General features: G+C 47.0%; 1 protein-coding gene across 1 annotated transcript; it reads left to right on the top strand.

Moving 5' to 3' along the window:
* The first annotated feature begins 13,107 nt into the window (after positions 1-13,107).
* On the top strand, positions 13,108-16,428 carry LOC123440907 (potassium transporter 19-like). The gene is made up of 7 exons (XM_045117447.1): positions 13,108-13,285; positions 13,385-13,607; positions 13,704-13,952; positions 14,269-14,319; positions 14,450-14,763; positions 14,871-14,985; positions 15,107-16,428. Exons 1-7 carry the CDS (start codon positions 13,178-13,180, stop codon positions 16,276-16,278), a joined length of 2,232 nt encoding a protein of 743 aa, XP_044973382.1. The 5' UTR covers positions 13,108-13,177; the 3' UTR covers positions 16,279-16,428.
* The last annotated feature ends 4,201 nt before the right edge of the window (positions 16,429-20,629 follow it).

The raw sequence follows: 20,629 nt of genomic DNA, 5'->3' as shown, positions 1-20,629 counted from the left end.
AGCTGAATACATGCAAGTCACGGCATGGCAAATCACACAGTCAAACACTACATATTAAGTGAAGTTCAATATGCACGAGTTGCATATTGACGAAACTCCACGTTAATCATTTAGTTCACTTCCGGTTATCTACACGACAATATTAATGTTGTCAAACATGCAAGAGGTGAAGCGGAAATTAAACTACCTATCTAGGCATTTTAAGTGAGGTCGGAAATGACATATAGCACCTCCGAGACGACCTCACAGGTTGATTTACAATTCTGTCCAGATCTGATCTAATGCATTTAAATAGTTGTTAAACAGCAAAACAAATAGGTTCACGTGTTTCTACGCGTCAAGGCAAGCAATCTACACGTAAAGAACATCTCCAACGGAGCTACGGATCAAAAGATACAAGCACCGCAAGATATGATGGCATGAATGCAAAATGTGTGCAACGGCGGCTACGAGCACATCAACACAAACAACCAGCAAGAGGAATGAAACTACACAAGATTCTAAGCAAGTTTCAAGTAGGGCACGACCAAAACGGAGCTATGGTTCGAAAACTACGAGCAAAACAAGAAAACTCTACAATCTGCCAAAATCAGCCACATAGCATATTCTACGCCTCACAACTTCGGCTACACAACTCCGATACGCTCAAGCAAGGCATGGCACGGAAGAGGGCAAAAAGCACTACCACGAACATCTAACAACAACTAGCGTGGCATCATGGATCACTAGAGGTAGAGGTCACAAAATGGCATCTCACACACAATTATAGACTTAGTGAAAATAACACCTCCTGAAAGTGCAGTTTTCAGCCTGAAGCTATATTGACAGCAGCAAAACCTATAGCTACAGGACTCCAAAAGGCATGAAACTTAACAGCATGCTAGAGAAACATAAGGGGTACAACTAACTCCATTGGACCAACCTCAAAAGAGCTACAGGTCTAAAGATGCAAGCAAGACAAGACAGCAACAAAATATAACAGATTCCAGACTTAGAAATATTTCAGCTCCTCTGAAACAGCACTATTCAAGCAACTTGAGGGCAGTCAAACAACACCTAAACATGCATTTCTATTGCAACTAAAAATTCCAGGGGCTAATCAAAACATCCGAGATCAACTCTCTAGTTGACAACTAATTCAAACGAGGCACGGAATAAAACCTACGAATTAAACAAAAGGGCATCACGGCAAAATATCTCGCGAACTAACTTCCTCAAAAGCTAAAACTAAATTCACAGAAAAATCCAAAGGATTTTTCTACCCCGAAAACATATAAAATACGTGGGGTTTGCAACACAATATGATGCCACACAATAACGCGAGATAAACACCTAGATACGGGAAAATAAACTAGAGGCAGTTCCCTATACGTAAAAATACCAACGACCGCTCTAAAATACATGGAAAATAGCTCCCTAGTGCATGAGCATTTCTACTACGGAGTTCGGGCAACCCGGACTCGCACGGGAAAAATAACTACGGGCAAAACAATATAAACAGCACGCATATTTAGGCATTCGGCACGCAAAACTACGTCAAACAACTATGCAAGTTTTATAAACGGGTTCTACTCGAGAAACTACACGAAAAGCATATAAAAAAACATCGCGATCCGACGTGCGGATTAAAAGATACACGCGTTTTAAATATACGTATATTTCCTGGAATTTATTAATTCCTAAAAATCCTAAAACCCTAAATGGGCCGAGAGGGCAGCGACAAATAACGAAATAATAAAAAGGCGGGAATAGCTCACCTTGGTGGGCTTCGGGGCCGGCCTGGCGGAGGCGAGGAGGTGGGCCAAGCCTTGGCGCTGGGGTGGAGCTGGGAGGCTGACTGGGCCGCGGGGACCTGGCAGGGCGCTGGAGCGGCCCACGGTCGAGGGGAGCCGAAGCTGGACCGCTGCGGGAGCTGGGCTGCGACAGGGGCTTGGGCCGCGGCAGCTGCTGCTGGGCCAGGGCGAGGCTGAGGCCCACGCGAGGTGAAGGCGCAGCTCGAGGAGATGCGGTCAACGCGAGGTGCGCTCCCTGGCGATCCCGATCGGGACGAAGACGCACGCGACGACGGCGGTCTTCGAGGCGTCGGCCACGACGGCATGGCGAGGGGAAGCGTCGGGACGAGGCGGAGGGACCAGATCCGGGCGAGGCAGGTCGGCGGGGACCCTGTTCCGGCCGGATCCTGGCCGGATAGCTGGGGGCGCGAGAGCAGGAGGCGCCGCGAACGTCGAGCTCCTCGCGGAGCTTTGGTGGGTAGCAGCCGGAGGCCGGCGAGCGGCGGCCGGAGGCGGGGCCGACGGGGAAGCCTCGGGCGGCGCGGGCACGACGGCAGCGGCTCGCCGCCACGGGCTCGGAAGCACGGGAAGGAGCCTGCTCGGTGGGGAGATCCGGGCAGGACGGGGCAGCGGCGGCTCGGGCCCGGGCGGGCTCCAGATGGGCCTGGGAGGGCCCTGCGCGGGAGGAGAGAGACCAGGTGGCGGCGGCCGGGTTGGATGACGCGATTTTCGAGGCAGAGGCTAGGGTTAGCCATATTAGGCAGGTTAGGGCGTCTATTTATAGGATGGGGCTAGGTTAGGGGGGGGGTATTTGGGGGTTTTTCGACCCTCCGGTCGCGTTCGTGCGGTCCGATCGGAGAGGCGGGTTAGGGTTAGGTGTGTAGAGTGGCGTTGGCTAAGATGAGAGGGAAGTGGTGCGGCGCGGCATCGACTTTAAAGACACCGACAGACGTCCGACGGTGGCCCGAATACGGTGCCGCTACGGGCGACGGTTCGGGTACCAGACGGTCTCCGATCGCGACGAAATTCGACAGGCGGCCTGGCTATATCTAATCGCGACCGCGTGCCAAGTTTCACCTCGATCAAAGAGAGTTTTAGACGCACTTTAAAAACAGGGTTTCGACGGTGCCGCGGGCGCGTGCGAGTGCGGTCGGACTCAGAACGGACGACGTCGCGAACCGGCAACTAACATTGGATGCAAGTTTTGAAAACTGGCGGCGGAGATGCCGATGCGATGCAGATGATGCACATGACGCGATAATGATGCGGCAACTGAAAATACCCATACAACGAAAATGGAAAGAAAAGGGGAAGCTTCTGGAACGTCGGCATCGGGCTGTCACACACGAGGCGGAACTTGAGCAGAACCAATCTAGAGCTCCGGCAGGGTCATCCTACCGGGGAAACTTCCCTCCCGGAGGGGGAAATCGTCGCCATCGTCATCACCAACACTCCTCTCATCGGAGGGGACTCATCACCATCAACATCTTCATGAGCACCATCTTATCTCCAAACCATAGTTCATCTCTTGTAACCAATCTCCGTGTCGCTACTCAAATTGGTACTTGTAAGGTTGCTAGTAGTGTTAATTACTCTTTGTAGTTGATGCTAGTTGGATTACTTGGTGGAAGATTATATGTTCAGATCTTTGATGCTACTCATTACCTCTCTGGTCATGAATATGATTATGCTTTGTGAGTAGTCACTTTTGTTTCTAAGGACATGGGATAAGTCATGCTACAAGTAGTCGTGTGAATTTGGTATTTGTTCGATATTTTGATGTGTTGTATGTTGTTTTTCCTCTAGTGGTGTTATGTGAACGTCGACTACATAGCACCTCACCTTTATTTGGGCCTAGAGGAAGTCATTGGGAAGTAGTAAGTAGATGATGGGTTGCTAGAGTGACAGAAGCTTAAACCCTAGTTTATGTGTTGTTTCATAAGGGGCTGATTTGGATCCACTAGTTTAATGTTATGGTTAGACTTTGTCTTAATTCTTCTTTCGTACTTGCGGATGCTTGCGAGAGGGGTTAATCATAAGTGGGATGCTTGTCCAAGTAAGGGAAGTACCCAAGCTCCGGTCCACCCACATATCAAACTATCAAAGTAGCGAACGCGAATCATATGAACATGCATGATGAAAACTAGCTTGACAGAAATTCCCATGTGTCCTCGGGAGCACTTTACTTCCTTTAAGAGTTTTTCCAGGCTTATACCTTGCTACAAAAGGGATTGGGTCACTTTGCTGCATCGTTGTCACTTTTGTTACTTGCTACTTGCTACGAATCATCTTGTCACACAACTACTTGTTACCGATAATTTTAGTGCTTGCAGAGATTACCTTGTTGAAAACCACTTGTCAGATCCTTCTGCTCCTTGTTGGGTTCGACACTCTTACTTATCGAAAGGACTACGATAGATCCACTATACTTGTGGGTCATCACCCACAAGTATAGGGAATCGTTTGTAGCCCTTTTTGATAAGTAAGAGCATCAAACAGAGCGAGGACCTAATGGTAGAATTAATATTATCTTAAGTTCTATCAACTAGTGATACAACTATACGTGCAATAATGTTCACTTTACCTAATACAAGAAATAAATTAGTTTGCGGGAATAAAAGTAGAATTACTTTGTAGATCTAATAAGATAGTTTTGCAAGATAATAAAGAATGTGGAAATAGAAGTTAGGTGTTGTTTTAATAATAGAACAATTTTAGCGAGTGTGGAGAAGATCCGTAATCATCATTGCAATATTATCTGAGGGGAGGCATGAGCTAACATACTTTCCTTACTTGGATCGTATAAACTAATGATTGGAACTCTAGTAAGCATCTGCAACTACTAAAGATGAGTAAGGTGAAACCCAACCATATCATTAAGTAACAAGTCCCATTTAGGGCCAGTTATTTCTAGAATCCCAACCAAATTTATTTATTTAGAAGCCTACTAGTTGATGGGGAACGTCGCATGGGAAAGAAAAATTTTCCTACGCGCACGAAGACCTATCATGGTGATGTCCATCTACGAGAGGGGATATTCGATCTACGTACCCTTGTAGATCGCACATCAGAAGCGTTAAGAAACGCGGTTGATGTAGTGGAACGTCCTCACGTCCCTCGATCCGCCCCGCGAACCGTCCCGCGATCAGTCCCACGATCTAGTGCCGAACGGACGGCACCTCCGCGTTCAGCACACGTACAACTTGACGATGATCTCGGCCTTCTTGATCCAGCAAGAGAGACGGAGAGGTAGATGAGTTCTCCTGCAGTGTGACGTCGCTCCGGAGGTTGGTGGTGATCTTATCTCAGCAGGGCTCCGCCCGAGCTCCGCAGAAACGCGATCTAGAGGTAAAACCGTGGAGATATGTGGTCGGGCTGCCGTGGCAAAGTTGTCTCAAATCAGGCCTAATACGCCAGTATATATAGGAGGAAGAGGGGGAGCGTTGCCTTGGGGTCCAAGGACCCCAAAGGGGGTCGGCCGAGCCAAGGGGGGGAGTCCTCCCCTTCCAAACCGAATCCAACTAGGTTTGGAAGGAGGAGTCCTTCCCCCTTTTCCCACCTCCTCTTTTTTTTTTTTTTCGCTTTGATTTTCTTCCTATGGCGCATTGGGCCTTCTTGGGCTGTCCCACCAGCCCACTAAGGGCTGGTGCGCCACCCCCAAGGCCTATGGGCTTCCCCGGGGTGGGTTGCCCCCCCCGGTGAACACCCGGAACCCATTCGTCATTCCCGGTACATTCCCGGTAACTCCGAAAACCTTCCGGTAATCAAATGAAGTCATCCTATATATCAATCTTTGTTTTCGAACCATTCCGGGAACCCTCGTGACGTCCGTGATCTCATCCGGAACTCTGAACAACATTCGGTAACAAACCATATAACTCAAATACGCATAAAACAACGTCGAACCTTAAGTGTGCAGACCCTGCGGGTTCGAGAACTATGTAGACATGACCCGAGTGACTCCTGGGTCAATATCCAATAGCGGGACCTGGACGCCCATATTGGATCCCACATATTCTACGAAGATCTTATCGTTTGAACCTCAGTGCCAAGGATTCATATAATCCCGTATGTCATTCCCTTTGTCCTTCGGTATGTTACTTGCCCGAGATTCGATCGTCAGTATCCGCATACCTATTTCAATCTCATTTACCGGCAAGTTTCTTTACTCGTTCCGTAATACAAGATCCCGCAACTTACAATAAGTCACATTGCTTGCAAGGCTTGTGTGTGATGTTGTATTATCGAGTGGGCCCCGAGATACCTCTCCGTCACACGGAGTGACAAATCCCAGTCTTGATCCATACTAACTCAACGAACACCTTCGGAGATACCTGTAGAGCATCTTTATAGTCACCCAGTTACGTTACGACGTTTGATACACACAAAGCATTCCTCCGGTGTCAGTGAGTTATATGATCTCATGGTCATAGGAACAAATACTTGACACGCAGAAAACAGTAGCAACAAAATGACACGATCAACATGCTACGTCTATTAGTTTGGGTCTAGTCCATCACATGATTCTCCTAATGATGTGATCCCGTTATCAAGTGACAACACTTGCCTATGGTCAGAAAACCTTGACCATCTTTGATCAACGAGCTAGTCAACTAGAGGCTTACTAGGGACAGTGTTTTGTCTATGTATCCACACATGCACCGTGTTTCCAATCAATACAATTATAGCATGGATAATAAACGATTATCATGAACAAAGAAATATAATAATAACTAATTTATTATTGCCTCTAGGGCATATTTCCAACACTAGTGAAGTTAGTAGGCTTCTAAATAAATAAATTTGGTTGGGCTTCTACAATAAGCTGTGCAGGGGCAACTTATTCCAGCTTATTCTAGAAGTCAGCAAAAGAACTAGCCCTTACTCCCATACACAACAACGCCCTTATTCGGTTATAAGTTGTTGTCACTCTGGCTAACCACTATAAATGAATCATGAACGTAATGTGTTGGGGATATACCCCATGGTTTGACCCGGCCAGTGGTATGACCCGACCAATCACCAAGCGGATCATAGGTCACCCCGCTCGTCGGATCGACCAGGACGACCAGGACAAAGGCCCAGTGTGCAAGCCGTCATTGAGGCGGCTCATGGAGAGGCCTAGAGGGCGGGTCATACAGAAGGCCCAAGAAGAGAAGATTCCCTCCAAGGGAAGCGAGACCTGGATTAGGATTCAAGAGAAGCTAGTCCAAATCCTAGTAGGATTCTATGTAAGCCTACCCCTTCAACTTATATAAGGAGGGGCTGGGCACCCCAAGAGAGGGAGGCTAAGTCATGACAAAATAAGTCATTAGAGATAGACAGATTAGACACCCTCGAGATTAGAGGTAGAGATTCCGCACCCTTGTAAACAAGATCTTCACTAATGAAACACAAGCAGGACATAGGCTTTTACCTCCATTGAAGGGGCCGAACCTAGGTAAACTCGGGTCTCTCGATTCCGACCAACCTTTCTCAAGCCGCCACCTAGTTGCGATGGCCTCACACCTAAGTACTTTCACGATGACATCTCCCGTGACAAAACCACGACATATTGCAACACTCTACAATGGAAACCCCAACGCGTGCGCGACATGGAAGGCACCATAGGACAACATCAAAATAAAACACGCAAGTCAAACCAATCAAGATCATCAATCAACCCATAGGATAAACGAAATATACTCAAAAATCATAGGTTGGCAACACATCATGGGATAATAATATGAGGCATAAAGCATCATGTTTAAGTAGGGGGTATATCGGGTTGCCGGAGACTGGACCGTGATAAATAGATGAGGGAAGGTGATGGTGGTGCTGAGGAAGGCGACGAAGTTGTTGGTGCAAATCGTCGCCATGATGATTTCCCGACAGCGCTCCGACACTAGCAGGAGAGGGGGGGATCCCTCTCCTTCGTCCTTGGCCTCCCCCTAAATGGGAGGAGGGTTTCGCCTCTGGTCCATGACTGCCATGGCTGCCGGAGGGCAGGAGCCCCGATCTCTCTTTGTTTATGAAATACTGCAATTGTTTATCAAATGCTTCCAGTAAAGGCTAATACGCTTGGTCTGGTAATTGGACACGAAGGGGGTATTGTATGGGCTATGGCCATAAGCGCATGATGATATGGCTCATCACAGTGTAGGGAGGGTGTACCATGGCCTCTTGAGCTAAAAAAAAGTCATGTCGCAACCCGCGACTGGCAAGAAAGAATTTAGTCATGCATAGTGAGATATTGAATTGGTACATGCGAGTTAACATGGAATAAATATTCCCATGAACCCCAAAAGATGTGGCGATGAATTTTCCGTATCCTCCCTCTTCAAATAGCAAAGTATTAGAGGATTTTGCTGTTGCGATTCGACCGCTGTGAGTTAGAATCACCCCTCAAGAACAACCACATGGACACCCGTAAAACTAAATTTACGATGATATACCTCAATGGCACATTTTTTCTATATCCGTGTACCATGTGATACCACATGCATTCGAGCCTTTGATTGGATACGACGTACATTCCACGTTAGCATCGGTAGCGATCGGTGTAGATTCCATGTGCGATGTGTAACCTACTAATGGTTCATTATGCTCAACAGATTGTGCTAGCTCTCTTGGTCTCTTCATATCTCTCCATCCGTCTCCATTCCAATGGGTCAGTCCCAAATGCGAGCCGATCTCCTTGCCTCTCCCCTCTTTCTTCACTCACATGGTTGCCTACTTGCCCACCCACCACACATAAGCCGTTGCTCAGGAACAACGCAGCATCCCCTCTAGCCCGGCCTATACATTGACTATGGGGCCGTGTGTGGAGTCCTGTAGCAAAGTTAATTCTCCATTATTCCCCTTTCCTTCTACTACAAACTTGAATTTTGAATCTGACATTGCATGGACCCTCAGCCATTTTGAGAATAAAATATGATGACGAGACATTTTTGTTGGATCATTATTATTATTATTATTTTTATTATTATGAGACTATATATGTTGTAGCACTATGACGATGAGACATGGTCTAATTAATAGTAGCGCGGGTGAGAAAATGTGTGTTTGCTCCCTTATCTTACCATGGTGCTTGCGTAAGGTTGTTGATTCATTTATACAATTATCACCTTGATCTCATTTCTTATTTATTATTTACCACATCATAAAAAAAACCTCGTGTCAACAAATAACCAAAGATATCTTACGGTCAGTAGAGATGTTGGCATATGCCTATGGTTTTTTCATGAGGGTTACCATGCTCCATGAATCCTAAAATAGTACTCACATGTACCACATAGCACACTGTTTGCTATGTTACAACAGGTCAGCTGAATGGTAAACCGATAGATATAACTAACTATTCTTTTGGGGCAAATCAAGTGTACTCCCATCGAAGTGTGTGCGCGACAAAGGGTTATGATTGTTGAACCATGGTTTAGTAGAATATGGTCGTGCGGAAAATCGGTTGAGGTGTTTTTCCGTTCATGCATTGAATGGTAGATGATTTTTTCCTGTATGCTTCCCGCTCACAGCAGATTGCATCACTCCAGTCCCCCCCCCCCCCCCCCCCCGCGTCCCTCCCTCCATCCCTCTCTCTCTCTTTCTCTCTCCCTCCCTCTCTATCTGGCTTGGCAGTTAGCTAGTATTATCCTCATACATAGGTAGGAGGTTACAAGAGGACTATATAGATACAATGCATTCTTTTATAAGAATGGGTCATGTTTAGTCTAGGAAGGTTGGTGAGTGCATTGGTTATCTATTAATTGACCATGTCTTGGAATCTACATTGTACTTCAGCCTTAATTTTGCTTTTTACAAAGAGTTTTGCCTACATATGTGTCTATGCTCCGCTATATTGTCCTTTGCTCACTTTGGTGATTGTCACACATTTGCCAGCTGGTGGTAGATGGTTGTGTCTGGGGCATTTGTCGAGGACCAGACGCGTACTCATGATTCTATCCTGATAGACCATATGTAATTTATGTCCCTGATCATTGCGTCGGAGCATATGAAGGACTGTGTTGAGTAGGTTGGCCGAAATAGATGACCCAGAAAATTAGAGGAAAATGATTTAAAGATTAGTTTCTCGAGAACATTGCGAGTGATGATGAATAAATGCGGTGAGATTGGGTCACCAAAAGAAAAAAATTCTTGCAATTAGGACATTTACCACATAGTCCTATAACATGGATGGATATTCCTGATCGAAATGAAGCATGTCCTCAATCTAATTACAACTTGGAGTGGGGTGTTTACACTAGTTGTGGGATGAACCCAATTCTCGGTAAATTGGAATTTCCAATTCGAAGGCGGTAGTACCACCTTGGAATACTATGCCAATATGAAAAGCTCTTAATGTTAGTTAAGTCCCTGCTTAACCAAATGATTGGCCCGCAATAATACCTAACGTCTTCTGACAGAACCAAGAAGTGCTCCAACAAGTAAGGTTTTGAATCTGCATGAAGTAACAAGTAGAATGGTCTTCCTTCCTCAATATACGGTTAAATAGATACAAACTACCAAAGTATGTAGCACCTCCATTTGTGCGGCTAGAATTACTACGCACCAGTTGTACTTGATATTAATAGTTTGTCATTATTGTTATATTGGTTTTGTTGTCACAACATTCAAATTAGTATACAATATAAAATATATATACAACAAGTTCTGTAGCAAAATTATATGTTTGAAAAAGCATGACAATATTTGGTGAGAATGGTGTATTAGACTTTTGTTGAAGACCTTTTCGTGTCATGACAAAAGACCAATGGCATTGTGGCAGGCGTGTCATGTTTCTTCTGCCATGCAAAACTATAGAATTATATGGAAACCTCAGAATTTCTCTCTCTCATTACCCATCCAAAGAGTCTATACTCACCAATAATTTTCATGAATTTACACCAGTTATTTAATTGAAATTTTTATGGATCATATGAAACACATGCGTTCTTGCACTAGTTTCATTGATGGTTGTATTGCAATTGTGTTTCTGAATTACTGCAATATTATGAATTGGCATGCCTCCATGTATATACTCATCATACAAATACTATCTTTATCATTTGTTTTCTAGGCCGATGTAATTGTAGATGTTATTCATTGAAAATTGCTAGAAAGTAGTAAACACACACCAAAAATATAGTATGTCGTTTAGATATGGCCATAGTTTCCAAGTTCAACGGTAATCAATTTGTATATGTATATGATACTAAAAACTTATGGTTTGAATGTTTTTTGTAAATATTTAATGGTGTAGTTTTTGTCTAACATTTTTATATGTATATGATACTAATTATGTGTCGACACCTAAAGATTTTCTATAATCTTCCTAGAATGTCACGCATTTGGAACATGTGTAGTATCACTTACTCATCTCACCATAGTTTGTCGATTTTCTTACCGTAGCCATGTCCATGTGTTTTACATCGAACTACAATTTTGCATGGCTAAAAAACTCACTATGTGCCGAACAAGATTTGTTGCTTCAGAACTTTAGTGGTAGTAGATCCCAGTGAGTTGCTTGCCAACTCTCAAGAAACTCTCTCTTTAGCCATCGTTGTGGTGTATCTTGAGATCAATATATCTGATATGGGTAGGAGTTAGCATATTAGCCACCACAAGGGGCCCGAACCCCGAGTAAATTTTGTGCTACATATTTTCTGATGACTTGAGGTGATGTCCCACAACCAAACAAATCAGTATGGCTTGCCTACCGCAAAGATGCAGCAATGAAACTATCGTAATGGCGTGTGTCGATGTGTACATTGTCCTCACCTTGTTGTTACCATTGTGTTATGTACCCAAACAGTTCGTGGATACCTAAATGCTGATAGCGAAAGACGTGCCAAGACACCTTTGGTATCGAAGATCGGGGAAGCCCTTACTTCCTCGAGCTCGCATAGAGTTTCACTTGCTGAAAAATAACAGACTGCCCTAGCTAATAAAATAGCACACTGATTGTCCATCTAAGAAAAACGAGTAGTCACACATGGAAGATCAATTAACAAAATGACTATTTACGGCATGAATGAATGAATGAATTGAAAAACATACAACAAATGAAAGAAGTTATGTAGCACAAGTATTGTTCTAAGCCCAAACTCATGGGAGCTCGGGTGCACTGTAAAATCACAAAAGAAGGAAAAAATTTGAAAAAATCCTTTTTATGTGTGAAACAATAACAAATGTTTTCATAGGTTACAAATTTTTATCATGAAACGACATTCGTGGAAAATGTGGCAAAAAAAAAAACCGATGCACGAATATGCGCTTCAAAATAATATTTTGGAGCATTTTTTTTGCCACGAATTCCATGAATGTCATATGATGATGAAATTTTGCAAACTACTCCCTCCGTTCTTAAATATAAGACCTTTTAAAGATTGTACTATAAACTATATACGGATGTACATAGACATAGTTTAGAGTATAGATTCACTCATTTTGCTCCGTATGTAGTTTTCTAGTGAAATCCCTAAAAGGTCTTATATTTTGGAACGGAGGGAGTAACAAACAATTTGCCAATGTCACATAAACAAAATCAGAATTCTTGAAATTTATTTTATATTCTATTTTGATTGTACTGTCCATGAGCCCGGGATTAGAACAACCGCTTCCCTTATGCAGTATACCGCCATAAAAACAAAGCTTAAGTTTGGCAAGTTGGTGGCACTGCATGTTTATTTCCGTCGAAGAAAGAGTCGCATGGCATCTTCCCGATCCCGTGGGCATGTTCGGTTCCGTTCCTTCCTTGCTGGCTGAAGATCAGTTCCGAGTCCAAAACAGAAAAAACCAACGCGATAACGGAAAAAAACAGAAAGCAACGGACGCGAGAACGCCAAACACGGCAAGCCCGCCAAACGGCCGGGAAACCTTCCCTGCGTTAACGACGAGGCAGTGCGCTGGAGCTGTGCAGACGCGGGCTGCTGAGGCAGGGCTTGCCTGGTTCTGCTTCTTCTCCCCGCTGCCAACGTACGTGTTCAGACCAAGCCTTTCACCAGGCCGGGGTTGGCCGTCGCGCGCGTCCATGGCGTTTGGCCGCGTGTATATAGGCCGGCAGATGCGTGGCAGGCAAAGGCGTCACCGTCTGCTTCTCTCCGGCCGCCGGGCGTGAGGAAGATCGAGTCGCCGTTTCGGATCCTTCCTTGCCCGGTATGACTACCCCTCTTCATTTCTTCCATCTCCTTACTGTTCGTTCGTCTCAAAAACCCTTCCGGTTGTTCAGTGTTTTGACGACCTAGTCGTCCTGGATCCAAGGTGATCAGTCTCCAAATTTTTTGGCATCTCGTCGTGATTAGAGAAGTGTTGTTCTTGTCTTGACATCTTGTTTTTGTGTCTCGCTCTCGTTTCACGGCAGGAAGGTTAACACTTAACAGATCCACCGCACTAAACCCTTGCAAGCGATCCGGTGCTCGAAGACGATCGAGATGTCGGTGGAAGCCGATGGCGCGGCAGGCGCCGAGAGGGTACTGCGACGCGACTCGCTCTACGGGGACGCGGAGAAGGTCACCAACGACAAGCACCATGGCTCCGGGGTCAGCAAATCAACCATCGCCTTAACTGAACTTGTGCCACCGCCAATGTCGTCCGTGTTCCTGATCGATCACCATCTGTTTGTATGTGGGTGCATGCAGGCGAGCTGGAGGCAGACGCTGCAGCTGGCGTTCCAGAGCATCGGCGTGGTGTACGGCGACGTGGGGACGTCGCCGCTCTACGTGTACTCGAGCACCTTCCCGGACGGCATCCGGCACCCGGACGACCTCCTCGGCGTCCTCTCCCTCATCATCTACACCCTCATCCTCCTGCCCATGCTCAAGTACGTCTTCATCGTCCTCTACGCCAACGACAACGGCGACGGTGAGCGACACACCCTTCTACATCTTGTGTTCGTTGGTTCACGCCTTCACGGGCCGGCAGCCAGCGTGACATTGACATGACTGTGTGGCATTTCAGGAGGCACGTTCGCGCTCTACTCGCTGATCTCACGGTACGCCAAGATAGGGATGATCCCAAACCAGCAGGCCGAGGACGCGTCCGTGTCCAACTACAGCATTGAGGAGCCCAACTCGAAGATGAGGAGGGCGCAGTGGGTGAAGCAGAGGCTCGAGTCCAGCAAGGCCGCCAAGATCGCGCTCTTCACCATCACCATCCTCGGCACCGCCATGGTCATGGGCGACGGCACCCTCACACCAGCAATCTCCGGTATATATACATCGCGCATGATAAAGTTATAAGGAGCATGTTAAATTTGCCTTGAGTTTATTGGTTTGAATGCTAATCTGATGTTGATGGATGCGTTCTTGTCATGGTTAAATTTTGTATATTTTGGTGGAATCCAAACTATCTTAATCCTGAAATTTCAAGCCAGATTCAAACTTATTTGAAAATAAATTTAAATTTAGCTAAAATTCTATGAAATTTGAAATATGAAAATCCGATATTTTATTCAAAATTCTGCATATTTTGGTGAGACCCGAAATTGTTTTGTTTGCGAAATTAAAAACGTTGGTTGTTTCAGTGCTCTCTGCGGTGGGCGGGGTCAGGGAGAAGGCGCCCAACTTGACCCAATGTACGTACGTATATATGTTTTCTCAATGTTGAGAGACTTTATTGGCGTGCCATTTTGTGTTCATAATTCAAACATAACAAAGTTACCTGTGATTTTCATTTTGGTTCTGTGTGGTTGTTTCTGAAAACAGCGGAAGTGGTGTGGATCTCGGTGGCCATCCTCTTCCTGCTCTTCTCGGTGCAGCGCTTCGGGACGGACAAGGTCGGCTACTCCTTCGCGCCCATCATCTCGGTGTGGTTCATCCTCATCGCCGGCATCGGGGCGTACAACCTCGCCGCCCACGACGTCACCGTGCTCAGGGCCCTCAACCCCAAGTACATCGTGGACTACTTCGGGAGGAACGGCAAGGAGGCGTGGGTCTCCCTGGGTGGCGTCGTCCTCTGCATCACCGGCACGGAGGCCATGTTTGCTGACCTTGGCCATTTCAACATCAGGGCAATTCAGGTTCGGTTCGGTACTAATAGCAGCTTTAAGTTGTCACTCCATCTGTATTGATCTGTAGTGCATTCAGAGCATGACTGAATTTTCCTTGATATTCCGGCATGCTGCAGCTGAGCTTCACCTTCATCCTCTTCCCCTCCGTCGCGTTGTGCTACATGGGTCAGGCATCCTACCTGCGCAAATTCCCACAGAACGTCGGCGACACCTTCTACAAATCTATCCCAGGTAGGCACTACAACCTTTCTCTTTTCAGCAACAACAAGATCGACTTGACACAAGACTGGAGTGTCAAAGACGAGTCTCTGCAATGTGTAGAACTGAAAATAAATGTGTCAATTATTTTCAGCGGCGATGTTCTGGCCAACGTTCATCGTGGCAATCATGGCGGCCATCATCGCGAGCCAGGCCATGCTGTCCGGCGCATTCGCCATACTGTCCAAGGCGCTCTCGCTGGGATGCTTCCCGAGGGTGAAGGTGGTGCACACGTCCAAGAAGCACTCGGGGCAGGTGTACATCCCGGAGGTGAACTTCCTCATCGGTGCCGCCAGCATCGTCGTCACCCTCGCCTTCCAGACCACCACCAACATCGGCAACGCCTACGGGATATGCGTCGTGACCGTCTTCTCCATCACGACGCACCTCATGACGGTGGTGATGCTGCTAATCTGGAAGAAGAACTTCGCCTTCGTCGTGGTCTTCTACGTCATCTTCGGGCTGGCCGAGTTCCTCTACCTATCGTCCATCCTCTCCAAGTTCGTCGAGGGAGGGTACCTGCCCTTCTGCCTCTCCGTGGTGCTCATGGCGCTCATGGCAACCTGGCACTACGTGTATGTCAAGCGCTACTGGTACGAGCTCGACCGTGTGGTGCCGGCGGACCAGCTCACGGCGCTCCTGGCCCGCCGCAACGTGCGGCGGGTACCCGGCGTGGGCCTGCTCTACTCGGAGCTCGTCCAGGGCATCCCTCCCGTGTTCCCGCGCCTCGTCGACAAGATCCCATCGGTGCACGCCGTCTTCGTCTTCATGTCCATCAAGAACCTCCCCATCCCGCGGGTGGCGCTGCCGGAGCGCTTCATCTTCCGCAGGGTCGGCCCCGCCGAGCACCGCATGTTCCGGTGCGTGGCGAGGTACGGCTACACCGACCAGATCGAGGGCACCAAGGAGTTCTCTACGTTCCTCATCGAGGGCCTCAAGATGTTCGTCCATGATGAGGCGGCCTTCTCTTGCCAGCACACCGACGATGACGGCGACAACAACAACAATGACAACGATGCTCGGCGGGTGGCGCAGGCGGCAATCGCGGAGGAGGAGAAGCGGTTCATCGACACGGAGGTGGAGCGTGGGGTGGTGTACCTGATGGGTGAGGCGGACGTGGCGGCCGCGCCGGGGTCGTCCGCATTGAAGAGGATCGTGGTCAACTATGTGTACACCTTCTTGAGGAAGAACCTCAGCGAGAGCCACAAAGCTCTCTCCATTCCCAAGGACCAGCTGCTCAAGGTCGGGATCACCTATGAGATATAGATAGATCAGTTGGTATTCAGTGTTCTTTTTTGCAAAACTTGTTGGTGTGTGGATGTAGTCTTATCAGATGGATTAGTATTGGGTAATATCACTTGCAGTGCGTTAGATGTTCAGTTTGATGCTAAAACTTTAAAAATACAGTACAATTTTGTGGTCATCAAATTTGTTTTATAGTGCAAATACGATGCTTTCTACTGTATGCGACATACAACCTGCCTGCGTAGCATGCCAGTAGGGGAGTTGGCTCTATCACTAGCAGTAGATCTTCTCCTACATAAATATTTTTAAAATAATACATGAACAGTTTTGAAAGAAATATATTTTGTTTGTATTTACAGTATAACACCCGAATATTTAAACACTAAGTTTACCACTGACAGCATAATTTACGTACAATTTGTAAAAAATCAAAGGTGCTTAATCGGCTGTCCTGTTCTTAGCTCATTAGAGCTTACAGGCCCACGTGTTTTAAGGGAAGGGATATAAAATGTAGTTATCCTTTAGATGCATCAAATGTCATTGGTCTGGATGGTGCGCCCGCCGGAATATCCTGTTCGCCGCTCGTTGCGTCAAGCAGCCGGCGCTTCGCACAAGCGAGCAACGACAACGGGCCGGTCCATATAACTGCTCGAGCGTTCCGGAAGTTTAAAAAAATGTTCAGGACATTTTATCAGAAATTTTCGGATTTTTCAAATAAAGGTTCCCAAATTTGAAGAAGTGCACATAATTTAAAAAATGTTCCCTTTTCAAAAAAATGTTATTGTCTCATTTTCATTTTTTTACTTCACTTTGGTTCCTTTTCCCTTTTATTATTTTATGTCTGACATTTTCTAAAAACAAATTGTATTTGAAAAAATATTCTCGTGTTCAAACTTTTGTTCACAATTTATATTTAATTGTTCATGCTTCAAAAAATGTTATGGCTTCCAAAATGTGTTCATATTTTAAAAAATGTCCGTCCTTTAAAATATTGTATGTGTTTTTAAATTTTTTCCCTTTTAAAAAATTCATGTTTTAAAAATGATGTAAGAAATTAAACGTTTGTTACTTTTTATAAAAAAGAAATAAGGAAAGATGAGAAGAAAAATGACCCAAAGAAAAAAAAAAGAAATAAGCAGAAAAGGAAAAAGAAAAACTATAGTTGTCGCGTGCCTGCTGGGCCGCCCAGTCAGGGGTCGCCCTGTGCAAAGCCTCGACTGGTTTGCCGCAGCGAGCGGGGACTAGGAGCTCCCGCGTACGCCTTCAGTTGCGTTCTAATCCTGCCTTCTATTTTCCTTTTATATATTGTTCACGTGGGCTTCTCCGCGTACCTAAAGAAAAGCCGAAGAGATATCTGAAAAAATGTACTTCAGCCACTAACATGTGGGCCACTCCTATGCTGGCATGCCACACAGACAGGTTATACGCCGGATAGAGTAGAAAACACCGTATTTGCATCACATAAAAAGTTAGATGACTACTCCCTCTGTTTCTAAATATAAGTTTTTTAAGATATTTCAGTAAGAGTCTACATACGAAGCAAAATGAGTGAATCTACACTCTAAAGTATGTCTATATACATTCGTATGTAGTTCATAAATAAAACCACTTTAAAGATTTATATTTAGGAACGGAGGGAGTATAAATCAGTTTTTCTAAAATTTTAATACCAAACTAAACATCCAGCGCAAGTTTTATGCCTGTCAGAATATTACCTGTTAGTATGCCCCCGAATGATCTCCGTACACCACTTGTTCTGCCATGTAATATGCTAACATTATCAGTACGTACGTTTGTTCTCCTTGAGAGAAAGGCCACACGAGAGGAGCAAAGCGTTCGCCAAGCAATCCACAAATTCAGGTGAGCTCTGCAAACTACACCACGCGTTGGTGAGGAAGCGCTCTCGCGTCGTCCCCGCGGGCGGCTCGGGAGCGACCTAGCCACCGCCGCCAGCAGCCCACCCACCTCCCCGTCTTCCCCTCGCCGCCGCCGGCAGCGGTCGCCGGGCAAAGCCTGCGCGGCTCGGCGGCGGCGGGGCCACCTTTTCCTCCTCCCGTCTGATGGTGGCTGGCGCGGGCTGGTGGTCTCGGCGGGAGCACGGGCGGCTGCACTTGCTCGGGGCGGTGCGGCTGGCCGGCGAGGCGGGCGCACGGAAGCGCGGCCGCGCGGAGCGCTGGGGCTGCGGTTCAGGGGGCGAAGGGGCGGCGTCGATGCGGCCCAGATCTGTCGAGGGCGCGCGACGCCAATCTGATGCAGGAGCGCGGGAGCGGCGGGAGTGCAGGGCCTCGCGCGGGGGTCTCCGCCGCGGGCGGCTGCTGGGGTCCATCGGTGGCGTCGTGGTGGGTCCCACGGTGGCGGCTTGGCGGCGGGGTGCGGCGGAGCTCGGGAGCGGGCTGGGTCCTCTAGCGGGCTGGAGGGCAGGGCGCCGTCCAGTGGTGCTGCCTCCGCAGCGGCCGCGGCCTGCCCTTGACCCCGATCTGGATCTGGATCTGGTGGTGCTCGGGCCTTGGTCATGGTGGCTTCAAAGCTGTTCTGCGCGGCGGCGACCGCTGGAGGCTTTGCGGATGCGGTGCTGCACGGGGCTGAGGCTGGACGCTGGGGCGGCCCCGGAGCTCGGGCGTCGTTCCTGTTGAGCGGCGCGGTGGTGTTGGCTGCGGGCCAAGAGAGAGCATCCCATCGTGCTGCAGCGATGGGGATGCAAGTTTTGGCTGCCTGGGTGGCTGATGCGTGGAGGTGCAGCGTAGAGGAGGTCCGAAGGCGGGCTGACGGATTGGCTGTCGACCAGAGGATTTCGAGGGCTGGGTGAAAACCCGTTTCCGGCCATGGCTGGAGCCTGTGACGACGGCGTTCGTGGACGTCGTGACCTTCGTGAAGGCGTCGACGGGACGCTCTCTCTTCCTCTGCGAGGGACAACTCCGGAGGAAACTCCAGACCCGAGGGTCGGTCGTTGGCGGCATTTGACGTCGCTCCCCTCTTGAGGGCATCGATTTTGGAGGTTAATCCGGTCAGAGGGACCAAGGGGTGTGTTGGGAGGTTAGGTGGTGGCAAGCGTTATTGTGGCGTCGAGGCTGCTGTGGCAACGATGATGGGGCGAGTGAAGTCGGAGGCGTTGCGGTGGTTGCGGTAGTCGGCTCTTCTCCGACGTGTCCGTGAGATTACCTCGGTTTTGTTTGTTGCGGTGAAGTCGGAGCTGCGGCGGCGGGGCCCCTGTGGCAACGATGACAGGCAGCAACTGTTCTGTTCGGTGGTCTTCCATGGCGTCAGCCTGGCATAGTTCTTCTTTGAATCTTTCCTTCAGAGTCGGAGCTGCCTGCCATAGAGTTTTGGAGGCAGGCGGGAGCGGTCTGCCTCGAGCACCCATTCGGAGGAATCACCAGAAGAAGTTACGTAGGTTTTTTTCTGGGATGTTGTTCCCTTTTTTCCTCTTCTTCTTTTTTTCCTTGATCCTTAGGATCAATCCCACCTTGTTGTAGCCCGCCTTTCTACCTGCTTTGTTCAATATAAGCCAGCCAGCTGCTGGATCTTTCAAAAACAAATTGGCATTGGCAGCAGGATGGGCGCACACACGACGCAGCTCCCAGCCAGCCCCGGCACCTTACAGAACGATGGCGGCATACCGGAAAAAGTTTATTTTAAACTCTGAATTCATAAAGGTTCGACAAAACGAATCTTTAAGATAATTTTTTTATCGATTGCATACTGAACTATGTAATCTCGATCTAAATTAAACAATAATATCGTTTCAGACATAAAACGCTGATGTGGCAAGGGTTCGTCAGTTTGGTGGGCCAATGAACAGCACTGTTGTCCTCTGCATTGCGCCAGCCCCATTTTTTTTGTCGGTTAAAAATGTATTTTTTTTATTGTTAAAGGGAGCACCTATTGTTAAAGGGAACAAATTTTGAAATGTGAAACGTTCCTTTAACTTGTGAACAATTGTTGAAAACAAAGTTTCATTTTAAAATTAAAAAATTTTGAAAATACTAACATATTTTGAAATACGCAATCATATTAGAAAATTCATGACTTCCTTTCCTTTTGAAAATCTGGTACACGACGTACTTTTTTCGTTTTGTATTTCCTACTAAGATGGCCATGAGTTTAAGAAAAAATGAAAGAAAGAGGGAAAGAAAAGAAATAGAAAAGAGAAAAGGAAGAAAAGAAAAGAAGCAAAAACAATCTACTAAGATGCGTTAGTGTTATTGAATTAGTGACGCCTAGACGAATGCATCTCGCAATGAAATAAATTTAGATATATTCATTTGAACGTCAGTTAATTTCAGTCAAAAAATAATGTAGGCATACAAAACCGATATATATGTGTCGATCGTATTCATCCTGTAGCTAGCTTACTCCGTAAGTCGCCCTTAAT

Source organism: Hordeum vulgare, chromosome 3H (assembly GCF_904849725.1).
Source record: "Hordeum vulgare subsp. vulgare chromosome 3H, MorexV3_pseudomolecules_assembly, whole genome shotgun sequence".
In the NCBI taxonomy this organism is placed as follows: domain Eukaryota; kingdom Viridiplantae; phylum Streptophyta; class Magnoliopsida; order Poales; family Poaceae; genus Hordeum; species Hordeum vulgare.
Note: the sequence above shows the minus strand (reverse complement) of the source record. Positions and strands in the feature narration are given on the sequence as shown.